General features: G+C 49.9%; 2 protein-coding genes across 3 annotated transcripts in view; one reads left to right on the plus strand and one right to left on the minus strand.

The window, feature by feature from the left end:
- The first annotated feature begins 1,189 nt into the window (after positions 1 to 1,189).
- On the plus strand, positions 1,190 to 21,470 carry NAT10 (N-acetyltransferase 10). 2 transcript variants are annotated; one of them, XM_069739283.1, is made up of 29 exons: positions 1,190 to 1,232; positions 2,759 to 2,880; positions 4,413 to 4,504; positions 4,579 to 4,750; positions 4,836 to 4,958; positions 9,154 to 9,215; positions 9,320 to 9,434; positions 9,509 to 9,616; positions 10,128 to 10,261; positions 10,346 to 10,439; positions 11,254 to 11,352; positions 11,460 to 11,596; positions 11,869 to 11,993; positions 14,373 to 14,523; positions 14,908 to 15,004; positions 15,111 to 15,227; positions 15,688 to 15,789; positions 16,465 to 16,539; positions 17,376 to 17,492; positions 17,566 to 17,699; positions 17,785 to 17,833; positions 18,185 to 18,281; positions 18,586 to 18,696; positions 18,785 to 18,957; positions 19,309 to 19,428; positions 19,601 to 19,699; positions 20,112 to 20,185; positions 20,269 to 20,352; positions 20,691 to 21,470. In XM_069739283.1, the coding sequence occupies exons 2-29, from the start codon at positions 2,773 to 2,775 to the stop codon at positions 20,788 to 20,790; spliced, it is 3,069 nt and encodes a 1,022-aa protein (XP_069595384.1). In that variant the 5' UTR covers positions 1,190 to 1,232; positions 2,759 to 2,772; the 3' UTR covers positions 20,791 to 21,470. The 2 variants fall into 2 exon arrangements, with proteins under 2 accessions (XP_069595384.1, XP_069595386.1); XM_069739285.1 differs by lacking the exon at positions 1,190 to 1,232 and having other exon boundaries at positions 2,347 to 2,880.
- The window catches only part of ABTB2 (ankyrin repeat and BTB domain containing 2), a 105,325-nt gene continuing 103,462 nt past the window's right edge, over positions 21,471 to 23,333 (minus strand). Inside the window, exon 17 of the mRNA XM_069739286.1 lies at positions 21,471 to 22,087. Coding sequence (XP_069595387.1) covers positions 21,890 to 22,087 — 198 coding nt within the window. The 3' untranslated portion in view covers positions 21,471 to 21,889. The remainder of the gene's footprint in view (positions 22,088 to 23,333) is intronic.

The raw sequence follows: 23,333 nt of genomic DNA on the forward strand, positions 1-23,333 counted from the left end.
CCAAACTGGTGAAAAACGCTGTTGTTATTGTGTACCAGAAATTTCACCGACGTCGTAGTGAAGCCTTAACTTGATTATTTTTTGCCAATAAACCTAAATCACTTATCCACAGGAAAGGGAATCACTTGTTTATGTGATGGCTGGGACGTCCATGGATCATGAGATCGGGGCTCTGCAGCCGGTCCTGAGCGGAGGTGCACGCGCGGCCTGTGACCTTTCATGGTCCATGGGACTGCTCCAAGAGCTGTGCTCAGCAATCCTGTAGTCAATGAGCGGAGCAGAGGCCGACCATGAGCACCTTCACTCCATACAGATGGGGATGTGGAGCCGCGATCTGGGGGTCCCAGAGGTCGAATGAACAAGTTGTACCCAAGTCTGGAGATAGCTGAGAAAATAATCCTCTAAATTGCTGCATCCATTGAGGATCTTGCAAAGTGCGTCTTACCCACAGAGACTCGGGGGCTCAGAGGCGCCTATACTGCTCCCTGTGACCGGAGCTGCTGCAGACCCCGACATCCTGTACTATCCGGTACCAGGACCGTCACCAGGACCGCGGCCGACACCTCCCATGTCCTTGGGCTCTCGGATATCTACTCCAAAGTGACGGCGATGGCAGTATAATGGAAAAATGGCCACGACACCGCCATGTGTGACCATCACACTGGTCATGACCCACCGTACAACGACAAGATGTGGAAGTTTTCACCCACCGAACATAAGAAACAGAAGACGTTCACTGACAGCAAGCGGAGATCTTGAAAATGGAGTGTAAAGCACACGGTATATTGCCATAGATATGACTGAAAATTCTCGTTAATTGATGAACGTCGTCTCTGCTCGTTAAATATGGCGGCGTTCTCATGGCGACCCCATTATAATGCACTGATATAGAGGGCAAATAAGAACCTGGTGTCATCATAGGGAGGAAAATCATCTAACTTCTTATAGTTAATACCCAGAGTAATAAATCAGCGCTGTTTCCGGGTAACATTAACTCTTTGTGTCCAAAATTAAGAAGTGACTGCAGCCTCGCACATGGAAATGGCAAAATAACCACAATATGGGGATAGGAAGTAGCTGCCTGCACCAAGATGGCGGCTGTGCGGCGGACACTGACGTCATGAGCGCGACTGTGCGGCGAAGGCCCCTTAGTCAGGCGCCGAGGGCAGCCCGGGGTCCTTCCTCACTACCCGTCTGCGCCATGTGAGTGGCCCCGGCTGCCTGATTACAAGGTAAGTGCTGAGACGCTCCACGTGTCTGCGGCCACACCGGGGGCTTCTCTGGGGGACGCGTCAGTGGTTGTGGGGTCTCCGCCGACCACGTGTGAGAGTATAGGAGGGGGCTTGTTGGAAGGGTTTGTCCGGGCTCATTCATGGTGTATTACCAGAATGATGGGAGTTACACTCCAACTGCGGCTACAAGAGAAGGATGTGAAAGCTTTACTTCTAATTAAAGAGGTTCTGCAGCAGCTGGGTTGTATTATGCCGTATGTTGCCTCAACTGCTGCTGAACCTTTTTTTTTTTATAAGCGATAACGATGCATGTCAGTCACAGAGCTGGGCGTGTCTTGTGCTGTGTGCTCCAGCTGCTGCAGAACCTCTTTTTTAATAGAGATTTTAGCATCTTAGAATAAGTACAGACCCTGAACTGCTTTGTGTGAACGTTTATACACCACAGTCACACGGAGAACATGAATAGATTGTGGGGGGCAGATGCTGAGGGGCTAAATCAGAGACCCCCGATCCTTCATCACGGAGGCCCCGGTATGGAGGAGCCTTCGCCACGTGCCCTGCCGCGCCTTACAACACTGAGCAAGACTACGGCATCCGAATGCATCCAGGAAAAAACTATACACACTGCTGCTGCAGAACGGAGTATGATGAAAAATATCAGTGAAGGTCTTACACCCTCATCATACTGAATCAGATTGTGTAGGGAGGTTCTGCAGCAGCTTTGGCTCGCGCCCCGTGGTTCCGCAGCAGCTTTGGCTCGCGCCCTGAGGTTCTGTGGCAGCTTTGGCTCGCGCCCTGAGGTTCCGTGGCAGCTTTGGCTCGCGCCCCGTGGTTCTGCGGCAGCTTTGGCTCATGTCTCGTGGTTCCGCAGCAGGTTTGGCTCGCGCCCCGTTGTTCCGCGGCAGCTTTTGCTCGAGCCTTGTAGTTCCGCGGCAGCTTTTGCTCGAGCCTTGTGGTTCCGCAGCAGCTTTTGCTCGAACCTTGTGGTTCCGCAGCAGCTTTGGCTCGAGCCTTGTGGTTCCGCGGCAGCTTTTGCTCGAACCTTGTGGTTCCGCGGCAGCTTTGGCTCGAGCCTTGTGGTTCCGCGGTAGCTTTGGCTCGAGCCTTGTGGTTCCACGGCAGCTTTGGCTCGAGCCCCGTGGTTCCGCGGCAGCTTTGGCTCGAGCCCCGTGGTTCCGCGGCAGCTTTGGCTCGAGCCCCGTGGTTCCGCGGCAGCTTTGGCTCGAGCCCCGTGGTTCCGCGGCAGCTTTGGCTCGAGCCCCGTGGTTCCGCGGCAGCTTTGGCTCGAGCCCCGTGGTTCCGCGGCAGCTTTGGCTCGAGCCCCGTGGTTCCGCGGCAGCTTTGGCTCGAGCCCCGTGGTTCCGCGGCAGCTTTGGCTCGAGCCCCGTGGTTCCGCGGCAGTTTTGGCTCGAGCCCCGTGGTTCCGCGGCAGCTTTGGCTCGAGCCCCGAGGCTCCGTTGGGGTTTATTCTTGCACAATTCTTTCTATCCATTGGGATAATAACTTTCAGACTTTGCTCCTCGCAGTTTTTTTCACCAAGATGCAGCGGAAGAAGATCGATAACCGGATCCGGGTGCAGATAGAGAATGGTGTGGCGGAGAAGCACAGAAGTTTCTTTGTTATTGTGGGAGATCAAGGAAAAGATCAGGTGAGGCTACAAGAGGCCATAAATAAATAATAATAATTTTATTTATATAGCGCCAACATATTCCGCAGCGCTTTACAAATTATAGAGGGGACTTGTACAGACAATAGACATTACAGCATAACAGAAATACAGTTCAAAACAGATACCAAGAGGAGTGAGGACCCTGCTGCTCGCAGGCTACAAACTATGAGGAAAAGGGGAGACACGAGAGGTGGATGGTAACAATTGCTTTAGTTATTCGGACCAGCTATAGTGTAAGGCTCAGGTGTTCATGTAAAGCTGCATGAACCAGTTAACTGCCTAAGTATGTAACAGTACAGACACAGAGGGCTATTAACTGCATAACGTGAATGAGAACATGATGCGAGGAAACTGATTTAAGGCTTAAGGTGTGTTTTTTTTTTTGTTTTTTTTTTAATGGCCACACAGGGATAGTTAGGTTAATGCGTTGAGGCGGTAGGCCAATCTGAACAAATGCGTTTTTAGGGCACACTTAAAACTGTGGGGATTAATCTGATTAACCTGGGTAGTGCATTCCAAAGAATTGGCGAAGCACGTGAAAAATAGCCGGATATGAGTGCTAACACCAGGGGGCGCTGCAGGCGGCCGCTACTGATCTTTATGTAGACTGCCCCCTCTAGGGTTTGCTGGAATATTAGCCGTCTACTTCATTATCAGTCACATTTTCTCTGTAAGAATCTTGTTGGGGCTACACAAGGGGACTGCATATAGTAAAAAAAAAAAAAAATCACTCATTGCCCCCAGCGCCGCTGCTCCATTCTCAGCAGAATGATTAAGATCCGCCCCCCACACTTCCCCTTCCAGCAGTAAGTCCATTTTTCCCGCTTCCTAAGATCTACACCCACCCCCTCTGCTGTCTGCCGGGTGACCCAGATCCGCACCTTCCCCTTCCATGGCGCGACCAAGATCTGCATTCTCCCTCCGCTTGCTGCGGGGCGATCGGCACCTGCGCCTCCACTTCCTGCCGGGTGACCGAGACTTATGTCCCCTGCCTCCTGTGGTGTGACCGAGACTTATGTCCCCTGCCTCCTGTGGTGTGACCGAGACTTATGTCCCCTGCCTCCTGTGGTGTGACCGAGGCCCTTGTCCCCTGCCTCCTGTGGTGTGATCGAGACTTATGTCCCCTGCCTCCTGTGGTGTGATCGAGACCCTTGTCCCCCCGCTAACTGCACTCTTGTTCCCCTTCACTTCCTGGGGTTGACCAAGACCCTCCCTCTACTTCCTGTTGTCCATCTCGGTCCCTCTGCTGATAGAGATGGACTACACGTGACAGGCAGCGGACAGCAGGACCCGGCAGGGAGACATTAGCAGCCGGGACTCTGGAGGCTTTTTCAGGTGTAAAGCAACAGAATTTATAACTAGAAATTTACAGATTTATTTTTCCCCTTCTCAATCAAATTTTTGGAAGTACGGGGGGCATTTATTGTACTCTGTAGTCGGCCCCCACCCCAGTTACAGGCTTCCATTATTTTCTCTGTGTATCTTTGCATCGTGAATATTAATATTTGCAGGTGGTCATCCTCCATCACATGCTCTCCAAGTCGGCAGTGAAGGCTCGCCCCTCTGTCCTCTGGTGCTACAAGAAAGAGTTGGGCTTCAGCAGGTAGGACTTGGTCTGTTGTGATCTCGGCCCACCGGGGTGGGGAGTCGGGGTCTTACCGTTGTCTTGCCTTGTAGTAACCGCAAGAAGAAAATGAGAAAGCTGCAGAAAAAGATCCAGAGCGGCTCGCTGAACATTAGGGAGGACGATCCCTTTGAGCTTTTTATTGCTGCCACCAACATCCGTTATTGCTACTACAATGAGACCCATAAAATCCTGGGGAACACGTACGGCATGTGCGTCCTGCAGGTGAGAGGCGCTCCGCCACCCCTGGACTTCCGGCCTGGTGCCTCAATGTCTGGACTGATCCACCGCTCTCTTACCTCCTTGCTAGGATTTTGAGGCTCTGACTCCCAACCTGCTGGCTCGTACCGTCGAAACCGTGGAAGGCGGTGGAATTGTGATTCTTCTGCTTCGTACCATGACGTCCCTCAAGCAGTTGTACACCATGACGATGGTACGTAGAGCATCCAGCAGATGATGATGTAGGAAAGGACGAGGCCTATTGACGCCTTTCCTATTTCTGCAGGCTACTAAGACTAATTTACAAGCAATGTACAGCTTTGTATGAATTTTTTTTTTTTTATTGTTCACTAATTCACTTGCTTCCTAAATACAAAATTAAGCAAGATGGTCTCCAAAATGTAACACAGGGAGAGACACACAGAGAGCTCACATCCAGCCTGTATTACTGGGAGAGACACACAGCTCACATCCAGCCTATATTATTGGGAGAGACACACAGAGCTCACATCCAGCCTATATTACTGGGAGAGACACACAGACCTCACATCCAGCCTGTATTACTAGGAGAGACACACAGACCTCACATCCAGCCTATATTACTGGGAGAGACACACAGACCTCACATCCCGCCTATATTACTGGGAGAGACACACAGAGCTCACATCCAGCCTGTGTTACTGGGAGAGACACACAGAGCTCATATCCAGCCTGTGTTACTGGGAGAGACACACAGACCTCACATCCAGCTTATATTACTGGGAGAGACACACAGACCTCACATCCAGCCTATATTACTGGGAGAGACACAGACCTCACATCCAGCCTATATTACTGGGAGAGACACACAGACCTCACATCCAGCCTATATTACTGGGAGAGACACACAGACCTCACATCCAACCTATATTACTGGGAGAGACACACAGACCTCACATCCAACCTATATTACTGGGAGAGACACACAGATCTCACATCCCGCCTATATTACTGGGAGAGACACACAGACCTCACATCCCGCCTATATTACTGGGAGAGACACAAAGACCTCACATCCAGCCTATATTACTGGGAGAGACACACAGACCTCACATCCAGCCTATATTACTGGGAGAGACACAGAGCTCACATCCAGCCTGTGTTACTGGGAGAGGCACACAGAGCTCACATCCAGCCTGTGTTACTGGGAGAGGCACAGACCTCACATCCAGCCTATATTACTGGGAGAGACACACAGACCTCACATCCAGCCTATATTACTGGGAGAGACACACATACCTCACATCCAGCCTATATTACTGGGGGGGGGGGAAGGGACACAGAGCTCACATCCAGCCTGTGTTACTGGGAGAGGCACACAGAGCTCACATCCAGCCTGTGTTACTGGGAGAGGCACAGACCTCACATCCAGCCTATATTACTGGGAGAGACACACAGACCTCACATCCAGCCTATATTACTGGGAGAGACACACATACCTCACATCCAGCCTATATTACTGGGAGAGACACAGACCTCACATCCAGCCTATATTACTGGGAGAGACACAGACCTCACATCCAGCCTATATTACTGGGAGAGACACACAGACCTCACATCCAACCTATATTACTGGGAGAGACACACAGATCTCACATCCCGCCTATATTACTGGGAGAGACACACAGACCTCACATCCAGCCTATATTACTGGGAGAGACACACAGACCTCACATCCAGCCTATATTACTGGGAGAGACACAGAGCTCACATCCAGCCTGTGTTACTGGGAGAGGCACACAGAGCTCACATCCAGCCTGTGTTACTGGGAGAGGCACAGACCTCACATCCAGCCTATATTACTGGGAGAGACACACAGACCTCACATCCAGCCTATATTAATGGGAGAGGCACACATACCTCACATCCAGCCTATATTACTGGGAGAGACACACAGACCTCACATCCAGCCTATATTACTGGGAGAGACACAGACCTCACATCCAGCCTATATTACTGGGAGAGACACACAGACCTCACATCCAGCCTATATTACTGGGGGGGGGGGAAGGGACACAGACCTCACATCCAGCCTATATTTCTGGGAGAGACACACAGAGCTCACATCCATCCTATATTACTGGGAGAGACACACAGACCTCACATCCAACCTATATTACTGGGAGAGACACACAGACCTCACATCCAACCTATATTACTGGGAGAGACACACAGACCTCACATCCAACCTATATTACTGGGAGAGACACACAGAGCTCACATCCAGCCTATATTACTGGGAGAGACACACAGACCTCACATCCAGCCTATATTACTGGGAGAGACACACAGACCTCACATCCAACCTGTATTACTGGGAGAGACACACAGACCTCACATCCAGCCTATATTACTGGGTGGGGGGGGAAGGGACACAGACCTCATATCCAGCCTATATTACTGGGAGAGACACACAGACCTCACATCCAACCTATATTACTGGGAGAGACACACAGACCTCACATCCAGCCTATATTACTGGGAGAGACACAGACCTCACATCCAGCCTATATTACTGGAAGAGACACAGACCTCACATCCAGCCTATATTACTGGAAGAGACACACAGACCTCACATCCAGCCTATATTACTGGAAGAGACACAAAGACCTCACATCCAGCCTATATTACTGGAAGAGACACACAGACCTCACATCCAGCCTGTATTACTGGGAGAGACACACAGACCTCACATCCAGCCTATATTACTGGGAGAGACACACAGACCTCACATCCAGCCTATATTACTGGGAGAGACACACAGACCTCACATCCAGCCTATATTACTGGGAGAGACACACAGACCTCACATCCAACCTATATTACTGGGAGAGACACACAGACCTCACATCCAGCCTATATTACTGGGAGAGACACAGCTCACATCCAGCCTGTGTTACTGGGAGAGGCACACAGAGCTCACATCCAGCCTGTGTTACTGGGAGAGGCACAGACCTCACATCCAGCCTATATTACTGGGAGAGACACACAGACCTCACATCCAGCCTATATTACTGGGAGAGACACACATACCTCACATCCAGCCTATATTACTGGGAGAGACACAGACCTCACATCCAGCCTATATTACTGGGAGAGACACACAGACCTCACATCCAGCCTATATTACTGGGAGAGACACACAGACCTCACATCCAGCCTATATTACTGGGAGAGACACACAGACCTCACATCCAGCCTATATTACTGGGAGAGACACACAGACCTCACATCCAGCCTATATTACTGGGAGAGACACACAGACCTCACATCCAGCCTATATTACTGGGAGAGACACACAGACCTCACATCCAGCCTATATTACTGGGAGAGACACACAGACCTCACATCCAGCCTATATTACTGGGAGAGACACACAGACCTCACATCCAGCCTATATTACTGGGGGGGGGGGAAGGGACACAGACCTCACATCCAGCCTATATTTCTGGGAGAGACACACAGAGCTCACATCCATCCTATATTACTGGGAGAGACACACAGACCTCACATCCAACCTATATTACTGGGAGAGACACACAGACCTCACATCCAACCTATATTACTGGGAGAGACACAGAGCTCACATCCAGCCTGTGTTACTGGGAGAGGCACACAGAGCTCACATCCAGCCTGTGTTACTGGGAGAGACACAGACCTCACATCCAGCCTATATTACTGGGAGAGACACACAGACCTCACATCCAGCCTATATTACTGGGAGAGACACAGACCTCACATCCAGCCTATATTACTGGAAGAGGCACAGACCTCACATCCAGCCTATATTACTGGGAGAGACACAGACCTCACATCCAGCCTATATTACTGGAAGAGACACAGACCTCACATCCAGCCTATATTACTGGAAGAGACACACAGACCTCACATCCAGCCTGTATTACTGGGAGAGACACACAGACCTCACATCCAGCCTGTATTACTGGTAGAGATGCTCCCACAAGAGGCTGTAAACTGCATATAACTTGTATATTGCATGTCCGGTGTCTAAAGCCTCTTGACATCTCTTATCGCTCAGTTCATAGAAACAGCCTAAGTTAATGGTTTTGTCAGCGAGTCTCTCTGCCTTTGTAGAGATGCATCGGCTCTGCTCTTCGTTGTTGTTCTTGTTGGATATAAAGCCTCCTCCATCTGTACTTGTTGTTCTCATAGAAGTATGTTGTATATATGGATGAGTAATTTATGGCTGTCATTATGGATCATTGTTTATTATTGAGGCTCGCCTATATTGAAGCGCATTAAGCAGATCTGCAGTACCACCTACAACCAGCTGACAAGTGTGGCGCTGTGCATGTCCTGCACATTCTCAGAATAGGTAAATACTGAATGTTCTTTTTACCTTTTAACAGGATGTTCATTCTCGGTTCAGGACAGAAGCTCATCAGGATGTGGTCGGTCGCTTCAATGAAAGGTGCCGTTCTGCTTTGTGCCTTAACCTCCCCAGACCTCTGCTTGCTTCAGTGAGCGGGATCCGTCATTGCCCCGTTATAATGCCACGTGCCGCCGTTCTCCCAGGTTCATCCTGTCTCTGGCCTCCTGTAAGAACTGCATGGTGATCGATGACCAGCTGAATATTCTGCCCATCTCCAGCCACATCGCCAGCATCAAGCCGCTGACGCCGAAGAGCCAGGTATCCGGCCATCCGCCTCTGCACCCCCCCGCGGCGCTCGCCCGTCACCTCATCGCCATCTTCATTCTTTGCAGGACGAGCCGCTGACCCCGGAGGAGCAGGAGCTGCAGGAGGTGAAGCTGAGCCTGCAGGACACGCAGCCCGTGGGGGTCCTGGTGGAGAACTGCAAAACGCTGGATCAGGTAAAGTGGGACAGTCGTACTGGTGCCGATTATACAGAAGTTTTTTTTTACTTGGTTCTGATTAGCGGGGGCTCCATGTGCCGACATCTCCCATGCAGTAGAAAAGCTGAGCCGAGGGCTGCTCTCCTCCAAAATGGAAGTCTCGGAGGTCTTCTGCTCCTTCGTATCAGTGATTGTTGGGGCGACCGGCTCCTGGACCCCAATAATCAAAACTTCTCTCATTACTCTGATGCATCAGAAGTTTTTTGTTTGTTTATTATGGTTACATCCCCCATAGATTCACCTGTTTGTATGGTTTTTTGGCTGGATGCTTTTGTATAAAAATGTCTGATGTTATTCTCTGTAGCAAAAAAGCATCTGTCAGCGCAGCAGATATCGGGCCGATGAATGCCGAGGGGACACTGTTCTCCTCCGCCGGGTGCACGACCCTTTATGGACACATCCGGGGTATACGCAGCAGCGGAGCCACCAGATTCAGAGCCTGACATGTTTTCCTCATCCTGTTTTATAGGCCAAAGCCGTCCTGAAGTTCATAGAGGCCATATCTGAGAAGACGCTCCGCAGTACAGTCGCCCTGACCGCAGCTCGAGGACGAGGAAAATCTGCTGCACTCGGTCTGTCGATAGCCGGCGCTGTGGCCTTTGGGTACGTCGTACGGCGCAGCCGTCGCTCTCCATTTCCATTGTCGTAGTTTGCTCCTTGCACGTGAATTTCTTCCTCCACTTTCAGATATTCTAACATCTTTGTGACGTCTCCGAGTCCCGACAACCTGCACACTCTGTTTGAGTTTATATTTAAAGGGTTTGACTCGCTGCAGTACCAGGTGAGAGCCCCCCGGGGTCCGGTCAAGAAATGACTGTGATTGCAACTTTATCATCAATGGTGTATTGCCATAAATCAGTTGGGACTGCGCTCTGGGACCTGAAGATGCAGAATATTCAGGGAATACAGCTCTTCTGGTTTGGTCCGTCCCCTATATAGCACGGCTACCAACCAATCAGCTACGGCAACGAAACCGTCATCTATCTCTGTGGCTGTGACCCTGTCATTCCTGGTGCTGGGACTCCTTGGATTAGGCATTAATTATTATTATTATTCATTTTTATAGCGCCATTTATTCCATGGCGCTTTACATGTGAAAAAAGGGGCATACATAGACAAGTACAATCAGCATGAGCAATACAAGGCACACACAAGTACAGAAGGAGAGAGGACCCTGCCCGCGAGGGCTCAGCCTACAGGGGATGGGTGAGGATGCACTAGGCATTTCCTGGCAATATGTTATCAGTATCCGTAGTATGGGGCGAAACGGGTCACACTAAAGAAAATCTCATAACCAAAATCGTCAGCTGTTCAGTTACTTGCAATGAAATCTATGGGAGCAAAATGACGTGGCAGTTTTTTGGGGGGCACGGTCACGGGTCAGAACATGCCCTAAAATAGTCCCAGGGAGCTCAGATGGTCTCAAAACAACATGGCGACCATCATGCGTTGCTGTGTAGCCTTTCAGTCGGGCTCGTCCAGTGGCCTCCGGCCTCTTTGTGCTTTACTGTAAAGTACCGAAGTTTTGCACTTTCCTACAATAAAAGTAACGAGACCTTCGTAGCATCGTCACCATCACTCTTTCCTTCTTCCAGGAGCATCTGGACTACGAGATCATCCAGTCCCTGAACCCGGAGTTTGAGAAGGCCGTAGTCCGTGTGAACGTCTTCAAGGAGCACAGACAGACCATACAGGTGACGTGTCTGCCGGGCTGGTGGCGTGTGTCCGCCGTGATGGCAACTTTGCTGGATGAAGCGACTTCCCGCATTTTATTTTTTGACTTTTCGGCTTTTCCTTGCAGTACATCCACCCGGCTGATGCCGTCAAGTTGGGGCAGGCGGAGCTGGTGGTAATTGATGAAGCCGCTGCCATTCCTCTGCCTCTTGTCAAGAGTTTGATGGGGCCCTACCTGGTGTTTATGGCATCCACCATCAATGGGTGAGCAGACCACTGTGATAATTTTCCATCAGGACATTGGTCTTTTTGGAGAGTGTAGTGTTCAGCGCCGCTCATTTCCGCATGAATTGTTCCCGATGATGTGATTTGTGGGGAAACCTGCGTGCTTGTTGCTCGGGTGTCGGCACGATTCCTATTCATCAGATCGGCAGATATCTGCAGACACGTCGCCATCATGGCCGCTCGCCTCCTGATGCGGAAGAGTGGCGCTGAATTAACCCGTTAATGGCTCTAAAACCTTCCTTTTGTACCAGGTATGAGGGAACCGGCCGCTCTCTGTCCCTCAAATTGATCCAGCAGCTCCGACAGCAAAGTACAGAAAGTCAGGTCTCCATAACGGCAGAGAACAAGTCCACGAGCACCCAGCGGCTAGCGTCAGGTACGGGTCACGCATCCATTTTCTCCAGTGGCGGCTCCATTAGGGCTTCGCTTCATTGCCAGTTGCTAGTGGGGATGATCTAAAATGTCCCTTCTGTATCTGAAGAGGTTGATGTGTCATTCTCTATGCTTTACACTGCAGCTTGTCTTCTTCAGATAGACCTAACACTAATAAATGTGGTACATGGGTAACACATGCGTATCGTGAGGCGGTGAAGCATGCAGTTCATGTGTCCTTTGTGAGTTCGGTGGGTGGTATCGGGTACTCAACAGTCCCCCAAAAAACATACTAATAGGGTAACATGTGAGCGACGGTGATCCACGTACAGGGCTGTGGACATGTGAGTGATGGTGATCCACGTACAGGGCTGTGGACATGTGAGTGATGGTGATCCACGTACAGGGCTGCGGACATGTGAGTGACGGTGATCCACGTACAGGGCTGTGGACATGTGAGTGATGGTGATCCACGTACAGGGCTGTGGACATGTGAGTGATGGTGATCCACGTACAGGGCTGCGGACATGTGAGTGACGGTGATCCACGTACAGGGCTGTGGACATGTGAGTGATGGTGATCCACGTACAGGGCTGTGGACATGTGAGCGACGGTGATCCACGTACAGGGCTGTGGACATGTGAGTGATGGTGATCCACGTACAGGGCTGTGGACATGAGTGATGGTGATCCACGTACAGGGCTGTGGACATGTGAGTGATGGTGATCCACGTACAGGGCTGTGGACATGTGAGTGATGGTGATCCACGTACAGGGCTGTGGACATGTGAGTGAAGGTGATCCACGTACAGGGCTGTGGACATGTGAGTGACGGTGATCCACGTACAGGGCTGTGGACATGTGAGGGACGGTGATCCACGTACAGGGCTGTGGACATGTGAGCGACGGTGATCCACGTACAGGGCTGTGGACATGTGAGCGACGGTGATCCACGTACAGGGCTGTGGACATGTGAGCGACGGTGATCCACGTACAGGGCTGTGGACATGTGAGCGACGGTGATCCACGTACAGGGCTGTGGACATGTGAGCGACGGTGATCCTCGTACAGGGCTGTGGACATGTGAGCGACGGTGATCCACATACAGGGCTGTGGACATGAGTGACTGATCCACGTACAGGGCTGTGGACATGTGAGCGACGGTGATCCTCGTACAGGGCTGTGGACATGAGTGACTGATCCACGTACAGGGCTGTGGACATGTGAGCGACGGTGATCCACATACAGGGCTGTGGACATGAGTGACTGATCCACGTACAGGGCTGTGGACATGTGAGCGACGGTGATCCTCGTACAGGGCTGTGGACATGTGAGTGACGGTGATCCTCGTACAGGGCTGTGGACATGTGAGTGACGGTGATCCACGTACAGGGCTGTGGACATGTGAGGGACGGTGATCCACGTACAGGGCTGTGGACATGTGAGTGATGGTGATCCTCGTACAGGGCTGTGGACATGTGAGCGACGGTGATCCACATACAGGGCTGTGGACATGTGAGCGACGGTGATCCACATACAGGGCTGTGGACATGAGTGACTGATCCACGTACAGGGCTGTGGACATGTGAGTGACGGTGATCCACGTACAGGGCTGTGGACATGTGAGTGACGGTGATCCACGTACAGGGCTGTGGACATGTGAGTGACGGTGATCCACGTACAGGGCTGTGGACATGTGAGCGACGGTGATCCACGTACAGGGCTGTGGACATGTGAGCGACAGTGATCCACATACAGGGCTGTGGACATGAGTGACTGATCCACGTACAGGGCTGTGGACATGTGAGTGACGGTGATCCACGTACAGGGCTGTGGACATGTGAGCGACGGTGATCCACGTACAGGGCTGTGGACATGTGAGCGACGGTGATCCACGTACAGGGCTGTGGACATGTGAGCGACGGTGATCCACGTACAGGGCTGTGGACATGCGAGCGACGGTGATCCTCGTACAGGGCTGTGGACATGCGAGCGATGGCTGTGGACATGTTGGCCCGCTAGTAAATGATTATGCTTAACCCCGTCCTGGCAATATATTGGGTGCAGGTATATGGGGGGACTCGGGCTGCGTTGTACAGTCGGACGCCCCCTGCGCAGGGAAGTACAGCAGTGCCAGCTGCAGCTCCGTCCACAGCCGGATGATCAGGAGCGCTGCTGTGGAGGGAAACGCAGCTCTGTGACCTGTAATTCTGTAGATTGGTCGGAGTCAGGGTGGTCGCAGCTCCACCGATCATAAAGTGATTGGTGATAGATCATCACAGAATGTTCTAGAAATGCTTATAAAGTCCTTGTCCCCTCGGTCACGGAGACCTGACGATTCTGGGATCTGTCTCCTATTTTTTTTTTTCCCCTCGTTCTTTCAGCTCGGACTCTTCATGAAGTTTCCCTGCAGGAATCCATCCGTTACGCTCCTGGGGACGCGGTGGAGAAATGGCTGAACGATCTGCTGTGTCTGGACTGTCTGAATATCAGCCGGATCATCTCTGGGTGTCCGCTGCCCGAGACCTGCGACCTGTATCCTTCCCGTCCCCGGCTGACAGTCGTCCACACCGGCCACTAGATGGCGCTGAGGAAGGCGACACACCCTCGTCTTCCTCTCTGTGATTTCTCCAGTACAGGCCTCTGTGGGGGGGTCTCCTCTACAGGCCTCTTTGTGTGTGGGGGGTCTCCAGTACAGGCCTCTGTGGGGGTCTCCAGCAGGACAGGAGGCCATGATGTCCCGTTCGTTGACCTGATCGCTGTCGCCAGTCACGGGCCTTAGCCAAAGAACGGACATTATTTCCTGTACAGGAGCCACAGGGGGTCCAGGCGGGCGGGTATCCATCGTTCTATGCCACACTCACCCTCTGCACCCGTATTTATCACCCACTATTGTGATTTCCTTAATTTTTGCATCAGATATTATGTGAACCGGGACACTCTGTTCTGCTACCACAAAGCGTCAGAATCGTTCCTGCAGAGGCTCATGGCGCTGTTCGTTGCGTCTCATTACAAGGTGAGGACGTGTCCGTTATATACGCAGAACATCGGGCCACAGGGGGAGAGCAGCTGACTCCGGTCACGGGGGCATCGAGGGGTAACCTCAGGTCTCTTCTCTGCAGAATTCCCCCAATGACCTGCAGATGTTGTCGGACGCCCCGGCTCACCACCTCTTCTGCCTCCTCCCTCCGGTTCCTCCCACCCAGAATGCTCTACCCGAGGTCTTAGCTGTGATCCAGGTATGTCGGGGTTAATTCTGAGCTTTGCACCGAGCCTGCAGTTAGTGCAACTACAACTCCCAGCAGTCAGGTACTTTCCCACATTGAGGATTTCTTGCAGAAAATTCCCACGGCCGCACCAAAGTGCACAGTGTGAAACGGGAAAAAAAAGTTATCGCCTGTGCGCAGCGGGAAGCTGATCACTTTGAAAGTGTCGGCGATTGTTTAGCTTGCATGTGTTTGTTGATCCACGGTAGAGCGTGCCACGTCTGGGGGGGCGGAGGGTCCACGGTCACCCATTGCTCATGTTCCACAGATCTGACCCCGTCCACTTCTCTCCTAAGCATCGCAGACTGACGCTGTTTTTTTCCGTCCCCCTTTTAATTCTTGGGACGACACAATATTTTATCGCGCATCCTCGGCCTTGATGTTCCCATATTATCGCGCTAACAGCCGCTCCCTCCATCTTCCGCTGCCTCAGGTTTGTCTTGAAGGAGAGATTTCTCGTCAGTCGATCATGAACAGTCTTTCCCGAGGGAAGAAAGCGTCCGGAGACCTCATCCCCTGGACAGTGTCAGAACAGGTAAGTCGCTTTGTTTAGACCAGGGGTCCGCAACTCCAGGCCTCGAGGGCCGCCAACAGTGCAGGTTTTCAGGATTTCCTTAGTATTGCACAGGGGTTGAAATCATCACCTGTGCAGATGATCACATTACCACCGATGCAATACTAAAGAAATCCTGAAAACCTGCACTGTTGGCAGCCCTCGAGGCCTGGAGTTGGGGACCCCTGGTTTAGACTCTCACCTTAAAGGGATTGTCCTGGACTTTACACTACTCATGCCCTATGTGTGGTATAGGTCATCAGTATCAGTCCGTGGTCCGACACCCGTAACCACCGGTGATCAGCTGCCACCATGTCCTATGAGGGCTGCCATATGTAAACAACCTGGACGCCACTGTGTAGTGGACGTCATCTGTACTGAAGCTCAGCTCCTATTGAAGTGACTGTGCTCGGAGCTGCGGCACGCTGAGCACGGGGCTGTGCGGAGCTGTGGTGCGCTGACTACTGGGCTCCGATGATCCGGGCTGCGGTGCTCTGAGTTGCTGGAGCTGCAAACAGCAGAGCTGTGGGGGTGTTGGGTTTCGGCCTCCCACCCATCTGATATATGACGGATATCTTCATTCTGGACAACCCCTAGAATCTACAATCCGCCTTCTGGATAAAGTCTCCTAATTCAGCTGTTTTCTTACCTTTCCAGTATCAAGATCCTGATTTTGGCAGTTTATCTGGAGGAAGAGTAGTAAGAATCGCCGTCCACCCGGACTACCAAGGGGTATAAAGATTATTTTGCACTTAACCTTTTATATAGAACATACATTTTTGGGATCCTATTAAGACAAGACAAACTCCCTCTCTGCTGTCACAACCTGGGGTCTGTCTAATGCCAGGCTGGTGGGTTCCTCCAATGGATCAGAACGCCAAATGTTCAGGAAACGCCAAATATGATGATTAGTATTCTCTTGTGTTTTTCTTAACAAATATCTCTTTTTTTATGTACAGCTCCAAGTATTTTTCTTATAAAAGGTAATTTTTCTTTACCACAATCGCCACCAGAGGGCGCTAATTGCATAGTTGCACATTGAATCCATTAATAACACTATGCACTAGACTCCCCCTGGTGGTGGCCGCAGGTACTGTGAAGCTGAATAGTAGTGACATTAAGTTGCTTCTTTGTGAATTTTCTCCTCCATTTTGGAACTGACAACAGCGCCATCAATCTTACAGCTTCTTATCTGAGAATCGTGAGTCGATATCTCTGTGATAAACTGACTCCTTTCCTCATGTAAGAAGCGGTGTGATTCCGAGAGCGCCGATCTCGTGGTACAGTGGTCAGTAATATCCACATTTATCTCTAAATCATTGCTCTGACAGGAAATGCAGAAGTGGCCGCGCATGTGCTGATTGCTTCATTCGTCTGTACAGGAGGTCTGAGAATTGCAGAGAGAACTGTGCTGCTCGGCCACCTCTGTGCTGCTCGGCCACCTCTGTATTACACAATGGGACCAATTCTCAAGATAAATGATATAAATGATCTATAAATGTCCCAGATTTCTTCTGAATGTCTCCTGCCTATGGGTGTAATGTTAATGTCTCCTGTGTGGGCCACAGATGGGTTACGGGAGCCGGGCCCTGAAGCTGCTACAGATGTATTATGAGGGACAGTTTCCAGGACTGGAAGAAAATGTGAAAAGCAAAGCTCAGGAGATCACCCCGATAAGCAGCGAGGTGAGAGTCCTGCTCCTTCCTCTGTTAATCATCCTATTGTCCGGGGTCGGTGCTAACCTCCTCCTCATTGCAGGCCGTCAGCCTCCTGGAAGAGTCGGTGATCCCCCAGAAGAACCTGCCGCCTCTGCTGCTGCGGCTGAGCGAGAGACCGGCCGAGAAGCTGGACTATCTGGGGGTGTCCTATGGGTTAACACCCAAACTTTTAAAGTGAGTCCCCGTCTACCTCACCCCAACTATTGACCTATAGAAATGCCGTCATCAGTGCTGGGGAGTAACGTCCGTCTCTCCGCAGGTTCTGGAAGCGAGCCGGGTTCATTCCTGTGTACCTGCGACAGACTCCGGTACGTTACTTTCTATACTTGTGATTAGAGGGGTTTCCTAACTTCACACCACAGGTGATGAGTTACTGATTGCTGGGGTCTCTGACACTGGGACCCCCAACCGATGAAGTGCCCCTGATGAATGGAGCAGTGGTCGTGCCATCGCTCCTTCTAAGGGTCTGGCGGGGACGGGCGAGCGAAGTCTGCAAGTTACAGATGTTTTAAGCACCTCCTTTATATAAGCTGTGTAGACCCACCGCTGCTGCTGTGGGGGGCTTTCTGCCTCCAGTGATGAGCCTCGGGGGAACACCAGTCACTAAGATGTTACCTTGATCTTCCATGCAATGATTTCCTTCTCCTGTCCTACCTCAGAATGACCTGACGGGGGAGCACTCCTGCATTATGCTGAAGAGTCTACAGGAGGAAGAGGAGTCTGAGCAGGAGCCGTGGCTGACCGCATTCTGGAAAGGTGAGGCTGATTTCCCTCTTACTTGGGCAGTGATGGGTGCTGACCCTGGGACCACCCCGTCCCTCTCATCCCAGAGGACCTGTCCTGTATTACACAGGCAAGTCATTGATTTTAATGGAATCTGTGTAATGCTTCATTTCCCTTATGGGGGGCGCCGTAGGAGAAATTACCACTTTATCCTCATGGATTACAGCCAATCATTGGGGGTCCGAGTAGGAAGACCCTTCTTCTAAGTAGGAACTGTCCAAAGTGATCCCTCGGGGTCCTAAGATGAGATTGACGCCCAGTTCTTTATTCTCTGCAGATTTTAGGAGGCGTTTCCTGTCTCTCCTTTCCTATCAGTTCCGGAACTTTTCTCCATCCGTGGCGCTGAATATCCTCCAGAACAAAAACGTCAAGAAGGAACGTCAGAGCGGTAAGTATCGTGGCCGACGCTGCCCCTATAAGTGTTTCCCACATCGGGGGCTTCCGCTGACTCCTGTCTCCCCTTGTGCCCCCCGCAGTGATCCTCCGCTCGGAGCTGGAGTCGTCCTTTACTCCTTATGACCTGAAGCGCCTGGAGATGTACTCCCAGAACATGGTGGACTATCACCTCATCATGGATCTCATTCCCTCCATTTCCAAGATGTTCTTTTTACAAAAATTCGGAGGCCTGAACCTGTCGGCGGCTCAGTGTGTAAGTCGCCGCGACATCGGAAACCGTTCACCATCCGCAAAGCTGCCAACAAGTCCGTCGCCTCCATGGCGGCAGTTTCTACGATTTCAGAAAATAAAAAACACAAATATACTTCTCGCATAACGATTTTTACAAGATCACTGCTTGCTGTCAAATCAGGGGACTAAAAATCCGTCTTGTTGATGGGACGAGCGGTCGGGGTTAGACTTCCTCTAGAGAATGACGGCGAGCAGAGATGTTGATGCAGAAAGTGTATTGGAAATAATAACCAGAATGTCCTTCTCCTTCCGCTGTTACATTGTTATTTTGCGGCACCTTTCTGATCTCGCCCCGTTACGCCCTTATTTTTAGGCCCTGCTCCTCGGCGTCGGGCTGCAGCACAAGTCGGTGGATCAGCTGGAGAAGGAGATCGAGCTGCCGAGTAGTCAGCTCATGGGTCTGTTCAACCGCATCATACGGAAAGTGGTCCAGGTAACGCTGCGACTATCTGTGCCCATTCTCAATCGTGGCGCCAAAGTTAACTTTTTGCACTTTTATCCCCCCCCCCCTTCCACATCCCTCTTCTTCCAGGAGTCATAACTTTGTTTCTTTCCCTCCGTCTCGTGAATGGAAGATCGGTAACGGGATTCTTTTTCCTTTCTAGTCATTCAGCGGTATTTTAGAGAGGGCCGTGGAGGATGAGATGGCGACCACCAAGGAAGTGGTGATGGAGCCCACCCTGAAGTCATTGAATGAGGATTTGGTGAGTTTCCTTACGTTATTGGGGGGGGGGGGGCACCAGAACTAGTAATGTAATGGTCTATGCAGACTAAAACACAAAAAAACTTTAGAAAGCTCCAGATAACGTGCAGATTTTATGGCTTTTTTTGAAAGGTTTCCTATTCGCCACTTTTATATTTTCTGTGCCGATTTTTACTTTCCCAATCAATTGATTGCAAGACTCCCCTTCAGTCAATGTGCAACACATTGCAATCTGCTCATTTATTACATTAATGACGCAGAAATGGGGGAAAGTGACATAAAAGCAACAAAACTGCCAAATATTAAAGAAAATGCACTGACTGCAGCTTTTTATGGCAAAGCCAAAAAAAAAATAAAAATCCCAGCATCATCCGGCCTTGGACATGGTTTTTTGATTTCTCTGGTTTCCTTAGGAAGAAGCAGCCAAGGAATTCCAGCAGAAACACAAGGAGGAAGTGCAGAGGCTGAAGGGGATCGATCTGTCCCAGTAAGTAACTACTAATATTGTCTGCGTCTATGGAGGCGGCCGATCACAGCGGCCATGTATGAAACCAATGTGTTATTACACAGATATGTCATCGGAGGAGAAGACGACGAGTGGAATGAAGTCCTGAAGACGACCGGTCAGAATGCCTCTATAGTCAGCTTGAAGAGGTGCGGCACTCGGGGATTATTATATCCACATATTTATTTATTTTTTCTTAAATGCAATACAATTAGTTTTGCCCCAGTTTATTTTTTTTTTTTTTTTGCATTTTTTTTTCTTTATATCAATTGGCTTTGTTTTAGCTACATGGCTCCCATAGACCTAAGGTGAAATAATAAGTCTCTCCTCCTGCAGCCACCACTAGGGGGAGCTCTGCTTTCTGCATACTGGCTAGACACTGAGCTCAGTAATATTGTATGCAGGCGGCTCCCTCTAGTGGTGGTCACCAATTTTTTTTTTTTTTTTTTTTAAATCTTTTCATTTATTTTTTTATTTATTTTTTTAGTGACAAGAAACGTAAATTGGACCAGCCAGGAAAAAGTGGTGCAAAGGTGCAAAAAAAGCTCAAGAGAAATAAAGACAAGAGGCCGAAATTTGGGAAATAAGGAGACTGTGCTACCCATCATCTTACAGACTTGAAAGGGTTGATGACGTATCTGCATTCATCGGCGAAGCTGGATATGAAATCCTGCAGCGGGCACCGTAATGTATAAAAATGGATATTGTACAGATCAGAGGGTGATGCCAGGCCTGTTCGTATAGTACTTGCATTGGTTTCCTGCATTGTTACAGCACAGCTGGCCATGTTGGGATCAGTAGTGCCTCGGCCGTACAGGATGGATTATCCTCCAGAGATCTCGGCAGCACAGGGGTTTTGCCCTTTAGGAAGTTTCCTGTGCACATTGCTTAGTTCATTTTCTTTTGTACATCTGAGTGGGATTTTTTAGAATATTTTTTTTAATCCTCTGCAGTCAATTTTTAAAGTGATGAAATCCTAGTAAATTATTTATGTATACAATATTATCTTTACTAGACAAGGCTATTGTCCTAGAAAAGAAGAAGCAAAGAAGTAATTTCCTAGGTCAGGATGTTCTTGCTTTCCTTTACATCCAATGAACTGTGCCTTTTACTTTTTCCCGATACCACACTTGGTCTTTGCTTTACTGTAAGTTGTAAAATGGAGTGATGGTGCCATCTAGTGGGTGCGGTGACAACTGCAAAACTTCAAACTTTATTTTTACAAGGAAAGATAAAACTAAATAAAGAAAATTAACAAAACGTACAATTCTGCTTTTACCCAATAATTGATTTATTATTTTACATGATGTTACTGTTCCGATTTTTAAGAGATGATGCGATCTATAACCGGTCTGGATTACACAAGTGCGATCGCTCTGTGAAGGGAATTGTCAGGCAACGTATAAGGTGCAAATAACTGCGCCATAGTGAACCCACTGATCACTGCAGGGCCCAGCCAGTGTTATGGGGGGAGGGGGAGAGAACAATGATGGTCACCCCCGGATGGGGCTCCATTGTTATTTTTGGGTAGTGGGTCTATCTACATATAATTACATATTGTCCACTATTCTACAACACTCGCTCATTATAATTGTGCAACAGTTCTCTGCTTTATACACACATGGGCCGTCCGGTCGCGCTTACATGGGCCGTCCGGTCGCGCTCACACGGGCCGTCCGGTCGCGCTCACACGCGGCAGGAGATATAAATGTCTTTAATGCGATTGACCAATGTGCTTTTCAAGTCCGTCAGGGCGTCCAGACCTTGCACTTTGCTGTTCCGGCCGTAGATCAGTTGTCTGAAGGATTCCTGTTCCAGCAGGGGTCTCATGTTTTGCAGGAAGAAGCCCTCGCAGTACAGCGCCAGCTCGGGGGCATTGTGGATCTGCAGGAGAGAACGGAAGATTAAACTCTCCTCCCGAATCGCCCAGCTAGGAAACCATCAGCAGTATGCTGGCGTACGTGCCCTGCCCGCTGGTACATCTAGGAGGCAGGTTACACTAGGACAGGCCATCACGATGTACATGAGTAGGGGGTCTGACAGCTGAGACCCTCGCCAGTGCTGAGCTGCAGCAATGGTCCCCACGGCGCAGGAGAACTATGGCAATTGTGTCATGGTTCCCTATAAAGCCGAAGCATGGATGTAGAAGAAATGCCAAAATGGCATCCTTCCATCTACAGCGGTCAGACCCTCCTAGATGATAACGTCATGGCAGATCGTAGTGACGTTAACCCCTTATGTATACATCACTTGTGGTGTTTGGCGGCTATAATATGTATTCCAGAGCTGTGACTGCTGCTGTTTAACCACTTCAATGCTGCAGTCAGATTACGTGGTGCGATTGTCCTACATCACGATTCGGGCAGCCATTGTAGCTGGGGGATGACTGACGGCTGCCATCTTTGTACTCCCCATGGAGCCCACCAAGTGTCTGGGCTGTATAGGAGATGGGCATTTCTATTCTATACTGCAGGGTGTGAGACGAGTGATGAAATGAAGGACGGGGCAGAGTCCTCTACAAGGGACAAAGAATAATTAAAAGTTTAAATCTGACTTATTGTTTAAAAAAATATGTACTTGGTGTCGCTGCGTCTTTAAAAGGGGATGTGAAATATAAAGAACAAAAACCTGACAGCGTGTTTTTTTTTTTTTTCTTTCAACGCCCCTCTCAAAAAATGCAATAAAAGGCTATGAAAACGTTGTATGTACCCAAAATTGAAAAAGAAAAAAAAAACATTAAAAACTACTGTTCGGGGTGCAGAAGACAAGTCCTCACACAGCTCCAGCACAGGAAGAATAAAGTTAAGGGTCAAAGTTTTTAAAAATTATTCTTACACATTTCTTCTTCCTATACTGGAGCGGTGCGAGGACTTGTTTTAATGCCCCCTAAACTGTAGTTTTTAATTTGGGGTTCATACAATGTTTCATTAGCCTTTTATTGCTTGTGTATATGAATATATAATTTTGTTTTATAATGACAATAGTAATGACTTGGAGAATCATCTAACAGGTCATATTTAATGAACGCCACTGCTTTCTACAATGCCACTCTCGCATCAGCTATTGACATGTATCAATAGACAACCCTGGCACAATAACCACTAAAAAGCTCCGGCAAGTGTCCAGGGTT

The sequence above is a fragment of the Ranitomeya imitator genome, chromosome 9 (genome assembly GCF_032444005.1).
Source record: "Ranitomeya imitator isolate aRanImi1 chromosome 9, aRanImi1.pri, whole genome shotgun sequence".
Lineage (NCBI taxonomy): Eukaryota > Metazoa > Chordata > Amphibia > Anura > Dendrobatidae > Ranitomeya > Ranitomeya imitator.

Coding starts and splice junctions, on each gene's coding strand:
- NAT10 (XM_069739283.1), top strand. CDS start 2,773: ATGCAGCGGAAGAAGATCGATAACCGGATCCGGGTGCAGATAGAGAAT. Junction 4,505..4,578: donor AAAGAGTTGGGCTTCAGCAG/GTAGGACTTGGT, acceptor CTTGCCTTGTAG/TAACCGCAAGAAGAAAATGA. Junction 9,435..9,508: donor CGCTGACGCCGAAGAGCCAG/GTATCCGGCCAT, acceptor CATTCTTTGCAG/GACGAGCCGCTGACCCCGGA.